The 7,740-nt window shown below is 42.8% G+C and overlaps 1 protein-coding gene across 2 annotated transcripts in view; it reads left to right on the top strand.

Annotated features, from left to right (window-relative positions):
- SCUBE1 (signal peptide, CUB domain and EGF like domain containing 1) overlaps positions 1 to 7,740 on the top strand; it is a 443,267-nt gene that overhangs the window by 419,292 nt on the left and 16,235 nt on the right. For both annotated transcript variants that reach the window (XM_019515739.1, XM_019515738.1), the window contains exons 19-20: positions 2,033 to 2,194; positions 6,109 to 6,306. In XM_019515739.1, the coding sequence (XP_019371284.1) occupies positions 2,033 to 2,194; positions 6,109 to 6,306 (360 nt within the window). The remainder of the gene's footprint in view (positions 1 to 2,032; positions 2,195 to 6,108; positions 6,307 to 7,740) is intronic.

Below are 7,740 nucleotides of genomic sequence, written 5' to 3'. Positions count from 1 at the left end.
CCCCCCCCGCCCCCCTCACTGGCAGTAGCAGCAGTGGTTGGGGCTGCTCAGGGCTTCATGGCACAGCCCCCTGCTGCCATATCACATGGGTGCAGCCTGGCTCAACAGGGCAGTTTGTGCTGACTCAGAGCTCCAGCCAGTTGGGCTGAGCAGTGCTGAGCCCCGGGTGACAGCTGCTGCACCCCTGAGCTTCCAGACAGCACGCAGTGCACTGCCAAGCTGGGCCACACCCTCACAATGCAGCAGTGGCAGTCTGGGTGCCAGGCAGCCAAGGCTGAGCCCCACTGCCCCACATCACATGAGGGGGCTGTGCCATGAGGACCCGAGTGACCCCCATTGCTGCTGCTGCTGGTAAGCTGTGGGCAGTGTGGGAGGCTGGAGCCAGGTGGGGGAGCCATCAGGAGCTTGGAGTCCACTGGGAATCCCTGAATTATCTCCAGCCTCCTGCTCATTCTCCTGCTTGTCTCCAGCCTCCAGAGGACTGGAGACAGAGCAAGAGAATGAGCAAGGGGCTGGAGACAAGACCCTAGAGACAAGCTGGAGACTTTCCCCTGGAGACGAGATGAGCAGGGGAATGAGCAGGAAGCTGGGGACAGCAGGGGAATGTCTCCAGCTCATCTCCAGGGGCTCATCTCCAGCCTCCTGCTTATTCTCCTGTTCATCTCCAGCCTCCCAACGCTGGGAACAAGCAGGGGGCTGGAAACAAGCAGGAGGCTGGAGATGAGCAGGAGAACAAGCAGGAGGCTGGAGACAAACCCCTGGAGATGAGCTGGAGACTTCCCTTGCTGTCTCCAGCCTCCTGCTCATTCTCCTAATCATTTCCAGCTTCCAGAGGCTGGAGATGAGTAGGGGAATGAGCAGGGGGCTGGAGACGAGCAGGGAGGCTGCAGGGAGCTGTAGCCCCTGGGGGGGCTGGGACCCTGCAGGCAGGGTAGTCTATGTGCATGGGTCTGCTGTGTGGGGAGCAGGGGGCCCACCCCTCCTAAGCAGCCCCCACACCTACAGTCCCCCCACACCTACCCACACACTGACCTTCAGCCCCCCATATCCCTCCATACCCACCCACCAGGTGATAAGGAAAACAAAAGCAAACATTGAAACATAGATATTTAGGATGTATTTTATTATGATGCTAGAGACACTGGTCGGCTTCCAAATTGCTTTAACATTGTAAATATAGGAATAAAACATTGCCCATCTGATCAATCCCTCTATCTTTTGTTCTAATTGTGGAAGAATGTGGGTTTTGGGATATTTTACAAATGAAATTTAGGATGCTGCTTCAACAGTCTAGCTGACACAAGGGGCTAGCATCCCCAGATACTAATTGCCCAGGCCCCAGAAGCTCCTGAGGGCAAGTAGCCCTAAACTGCTGGCCAGAGAAGGTTTTTATACTGCTGGAGCCAGCACAGGGCAGGTTTTTATACTGCCGGCTGTAGCTCCCCCTGGCTGCAGATCACGGAGAAGCCAGACAGGGTTATTTTGCTCCAAGTGGCGCAATTTGCTCCACAACAAAGTACATGTCCAGGCATGTGTATTGAGGCAACAAATCCCAGCTCAAATTTGCACCACTTCTATTTAAGCTGCTGCAAGCGCATGTGCTTGCATGTGTGGATGCGCCCTGCCTGTTTTCACACTGCAGCATAAATGGTTAGGAAAGAACTTATTTGGCCATATACCTATGTGCTTGCTTGAATGGGTACAAATTGCATTGTCAAGTGTCTGGTAATTAAAACTTCTCTTCTGCCATTTCAGAAGGCATTTGTATTGTTGCAAAGAATCATCTGCTCCTATTTGCAGGAGCAAAGCATTCACCCTGTTTAAGAGTGATAAATACAACATTACTTTCCTTGATTAGTTTATTTTTTGCACTAGTCTTTAGAATGTGACCCCGGTCAAGGGTTCAATGCAAGTGAATAATGCATTAACTCATCGGAGTGGGGAAATTACTGACAACATAAAGGGAAGGGGAAGATGCCACTGCAGCGAAGATGGTTACTTTCTACAAATAACATATCTTCATACTGTACAGTGCATTGTTCTCCTGGCCATTACTACAACTCCACGACGCACAGATGTATCAGATGTCCTGTTGGAACCTACCAACCTGACTTTGGTCAGAACTACTGCATAACCTGCCCTGGGAATACAAGTACAGATTTTGATGGCTCTACTAATGTTACACACTGTAAAAGTAAGTTACATTAAGTTAGTTATGAGACTAAACCAAAACTCTAGACCCAAAATAATCCAACCTTTGGAATATTCAGAATTTCAAGATGAGGCTCATTTTTTGCAGTTTAACAGAAACAAAGAATTCTACTCACTGCCAGAACTGTGAAAAACTATAATGTTAGAGAAGAACATCAAAAGTTTGAAAACAAAACCTGGAAAAGAAGCACTGGATACATGTAAAATGTTTTGGCATTAGTTTAATTTGGCATCATGCACAAAATAATTAAATACCACAGAGCTTTTATAAACTTTCCAAACCATGCAAGTTTCATGGAGATTAATTTTGCTGTGAGTCTCAGTGGGCGCAGCTACACCAGACGCTAACTGCACAGTAGCCTACTAACACTGCACAGTAGTGTGCCAGGCAAAAAACTGCTAATACACTACTACGTAGTAGTATTGGGCTACTGAGCAGTAAGTGTCAGTACAAACCTGTGCACTGGTGCTACTGTGCAGTAGCGTGAGTTACTGTGCATTGATTTAGTCCTTGGTTAGCAAAGTACTAAAGTTAATGTGCAGTAACTAGAGGTATTAATGAACGTGTAGATGCACCCTCTAGAACTAAAAATACTTCCAGTACAATTGGCATGAGAGCTAGTTATAAAATATTGTGAGATATCTAGTCAAACATGATTTAAGTGCCACGTAATATTTAATTACAATGAAATCTGCATTAACAGTCTCCTGTAGTAATCCTCCCCCTATCTTAAATTACCATTAAAAATATCCCCCAAGGAGTACACTGCAATTTTATTTGACCTTTAAATAGATACCGGTCTTTCTCTAGGCAATGAGGTTTGGCTGGTCTCTTTCATACTCATATAAGACAGTTTCACTATAAATATTGAATTAGATCTTCAAAACTAAAAAGGTTTGTTTATACATCTATCGTAAATTGTTGATCTGATTATATGATATTTAAGCACTGAAGCCCCTGGTCACTTCAATTGTAATGAGAATTAATGAGATATTTTTTCAGCGTTGGGACGCTGACACGTAATGTGCAGGTGCTTTTAATTAGCGCAGCCCAGCACCGCATCCCACAGCACATGTAAAAATGCCCGCAGTATCCAAAGTAGGCAGATAACCACATGTACCTAGGGTAGCCACTGTAGTAGGCACTATTATCATATGTCAGTGCTAGGTTGGAGGAGCTGATTTGCAGAGTCATAACAGGGCAGCTTAACACCCTGGGTAGCAGCAATGTATGGGGCAACGCTGGCTGCTGGAATCATGGAGTGGCCAGCTGCCAGCTGTAGCAGTTGACTATTTTTGCCCCCTTCCTCCCAAAGGCAATGTTAGGCTACTGCTGGTTTGCAGACACCAGGTCAGAAGTGAACATACAACACCTACACTGGTATAAGTTACCTACATAATTCTGCATTGGATTCCAGTAAGTTACACTAATTCAGGCCTAGATGCCATGTTTCCTTTTTTCTTTCATTTTTTCATGTGCATAAGGGTAAGTTACACCAGTGTGAATGTGATGTGTGTCCAATAACTTTCTGAACCAGAGCTGGATGGCATGACTTCAGTGGGAACTTTCAGGATCAAGCTGTTACAGCATCTGCTAGGCAGATCACTTTTGATTCTAATAACCAGCAATTTTAATAAGCAGCAACCAAGTGAAGGAAACAAAGGAAAAAGCTTTCATGATATCCCATTCAGGAACACTTGTGGTACTTCATTGTGTTTTACTCAGTTATTACAATAGCTTTTACAATAAGCTTACAATCTACCTATGTAGTGGACAAAGACACAGAGCGATAGTGTGAACAGAAGTGGACTATATTCTAATAGCCAGCTGAAAAGAATCATATTCATAAAGATTTGGATGTTAATACGTGGCTGATTTTATGAAGTGAACAGAAAAATCAGGTAGTACAATGCTTTTGATGTTTAGTTTTGGTGTTTTGACTAATATGCAGCAGATTGATTCTGTTATTTTGAATACGTTTTTTTCTTTTCTTTTTTTTCCCTCCCCTTTCCTGCAAAGGGGCAAGTGTGGGTAGCTAAACCCTGAGTATGTGTCTCAATATAACTTTGATAGTCACCATTTTTCAGACCATGTCATTGATACTGTCCCATTTTTTTCATCACTTGGGTTTTTTAAATAAATATAGAACAGAAGACAGTAACCTTTTAACAACAACAGACCACCACTTGCAACCCAGCTACTGATAAAATGACCATTATTGATAGAACATTTATGGCTGCTTGCAATACAAGCCTATACATACAGCCAAGGGTACAGATGGCCCTCACATTAATAGTACACACATAGCCCTTTCCATGTGGAAAATAGTTTAAGAACTTCCAGACATTTTAGCCAGGCACAGAAAGCAAGCATATTACTCCAAACTTCACAAATAAGGGTAAACAAAGAGATTATGGATTTGATCAACCCCATAGAGAGAAGTCATTGGCAGGCCTGGGATGAGCAATTAGGGTTCCTGCTGCTGAGTCTGAAATGTCCATAAAACTGTTTTAGGGACTGAGAAGTATCCTGGGTGAGTGGCAGAACAGAGCAGAGATATATTAACATGTTAAATCTCCTGACACAAGAGGCAGCTGTGCAGAGCAGTTGTATGCAGATTTCCAGCCAATTTTACATATCCACAAGTGTTCTATCAGTTTCCATTAAATATTTACATTTTTTGATGAGTGAGTGAAACGTTTATATCTTGAGGTTCCCCAAGCCCTGAATGTGCTATGTCAAGTAGATGCTACAGGATGATTAAAAGCCTTCAGCTACTGTAAAAAGCTGTTAAGCACAAGAGAAAGAGTCAGGCAGTCTTAAGTCTAACCCCAGCTGGCTACTTAACAAAACTGTGATTTTGAGAGAATCACTTCACTTCTCTTTATCAGCTTCACCAAGCATTCCCCTGTTTTCCAGGAGTTGTGTGAGGCTTGGACAATGTCTGCATTGTACTTTGAAGAGGTAAAATGTTGCTATGTGTACTGAGTAACTACAACCATGCCATGTGAATAACCCTAATTTAACTGAGAGTTTCAGTTGCAGGATTTAACTTACTCAGGGCTGCACCAAAATATTATCAATGCACTTCTGAATAAATGGCATTCCTCTTACTGTCATGATGACAGAGTAGCCAGATTAATAAAATCCTAAGAATTTGCGCTAACAACTTTTGCCTCTGATAGGATGCTCACTGGAAATCTAAATGTATTGGACAGTGTTTTGTTCAGTGAGTAGGGCAAGCTGGTTTATCGTTAATAAAGTGTTCTCATAAAGAGCTGGGCCAAATCAACACACAGATTTGGAAAATGATGTAGCTGAATTGGTGTAGCCCCCTTCTCTCCCTATCCCCTCTTTGCTTCAAAGTTGTACCTTTTTAACTAAAGAATGATGTGAAAAAAATCATGGTCAAGAGGCTGTGCACCCTCATAAAACAAAAATGTGATCTATCACTTTACATTGATTGGCAACAAGTTTAAGCTAAGTGTGCCTACGTAGCTTGCACTAGTTCATTTAAGTTAGGTTAACATTTCAGTTTAGTTCAATTAATCCAGTTTCAATTCAACCAGAACAATTTCTGAATGCAGACATTCTCAGTTGATACCAGGTGCAGTTAAACCATTCTGAGTACATGTTAACAAGGAGATTGCACCTACATGAGTCTACATCAAAAAAGTTAGTTTCACATTGGTAAACCTGAACTTTAGGTTTGCAAATCAGTTAGCAGCTGGCTCTCAAGATTAAGTACTTTTTTAAAACCCTTCCATGTAAGGAAAGGGACAGCTACAGACTGTACACAGATCTAAAGCTACGGAGAAGGGTTGACTTGTCTATGACAAGTCCAAAAGAACTGGAGGTACTTCAAAGCAGAAAAGCTAATTTATGTTTCTTCACAGACCAGCACTGTGGAGGGGAACTTGGAGATTATACAGGCTATATTGAATCTCCAAACTACCCTGGAGATTACCCAGCTAACGTTGAATGCACTTGGAATATAAACCCACCTCCCAAAAGGCGAATACTCGTCGTAGTTCCAGAGATATTCCTTCCGATAGAAGATGAGTGTGGTGATGTTTTAGTAATGAGAAAAAGTGGTAAGTTGCCTGTCTTGAGTGCTTCAAATGTTTATATCAAAGGGTCTGAGCAGAATATCCATATGGAATGGACAGGGTCCATCACTTTAATCAAATTGGACAAGTGCCTGGGAATGAATTAATGGAGAAAGTTGTAACTAGTGTTAAAAAGTTATGTCAGTGTGGTAATTATCATATGTAAAATGTCCTGGAGGAACTCACAGGGCCAGATCCTATTCCACCTAAGTGGACTTTGTTGCCTTATTCCACTCTGTTCTATTTCTGTAATGCACCCTCATCTTAGCCTCAAGACTGAGCTACAAAAGGCAACACCCAGGAATAGGAAGTCTCACAACCTTCTACATAAGCAATTTTCCAGGAACTCAAACCAGGTGGAATAGAATCTGGTCCCTAACATATTCTTGTCTGGCCACATCTTGCAGGATGCAAATAAGCCTATCTTCATGGAAGTCAATAGAGCTATGCCACTTTCCACCAACTGAGAATATGACCAGTCACCTAAGTTTATCTTAGCTCATGTAACTTCAGTTTCTGTTCTTATTACAGGGGCCCTGATTGTGGTTCCACATTTAAGGTTAAATACAAGTTTGCATGGCAAGCAGAGATGCAGCCATTTTATTACATATGAAGAATGGAGGCCCACAGCATTCCTTACAACACTTAGGGTGCTGGCAGATGTGGGGAAAAAAAAGACAAAACAAAACAGTACTTTACCAAAAGAGGTATTGTGTTAGTCTGACGTGGCTCTCCAGCATCTGTATAGGCTGGGCACTTCAGCAGTGCTTTTTGGCATTTTTATCTAATGGCTGGTTCAATCATCTGTTAGATAAAAGTGCCAAAAAGCACTGCTGAAGCTCCTGATCTATACAGACAATGGGCGAGCCAGGTCCAACTAACATGATACCTCTTCTGGGCATGCACTGTGCTCAGTGTAGGGGCAGGCTAAGCTGAAAGTAAAGGGCTGTTTTGGTGGGGGGGGCGGGGGTTCACATCTGTAAACTGTCTTTGTGTCTGAATGCAGCCCTGACTGTGCCCAGTAATGACTCCATTAGGAAAGGAAAATAAGCAAACTTAATATTTTTAAAAATAACATTTAACCCAAGCTGAGGCCACAGACATATTAAGCACTAATTATAATCATGTGTGGTTACACAGCGGCAGCACTGCAGGACAGAGTTAAATCTATTTGGGAGTTTTAACTATGTAAATCTATACCTGTAACGTGTGTTTGATTTTCTAATACATTTCAGTTTCATTTTGAGTCTTTTAACTTTGTAATGGAACTGGTCAGAATAACTTTTATAGAACAGTATTCCATCAGATTATACAGCTCTGTTTCAGTTTAAAACGCTTAGGCTGCTTGCAGACATTAAACTCCCCCCCCCCCCCCACAAAAAAAACAACTTTTTTTATTCTTTACACCTCTCTCACCGC

Source organism: Gavialis gangeticus, unplaced genomic scaffold, assembly GCF_001723915.1.
Source record: "Gavialis gangeticus isolate Ggan-Ray unplaced genomic scaffold, GavGan_comp1, whole genome shotgun sequence".
Taxonomy (NCBI): domain Eukaryota; kingdom Metazoa; phylum Chordata; order Crocodylia; family Gavialidae; genus Gavialis; species Gavialis gangeticus.
This window is presented reverse-complemented; position numbering and strand designations above follow the sequence as displayed.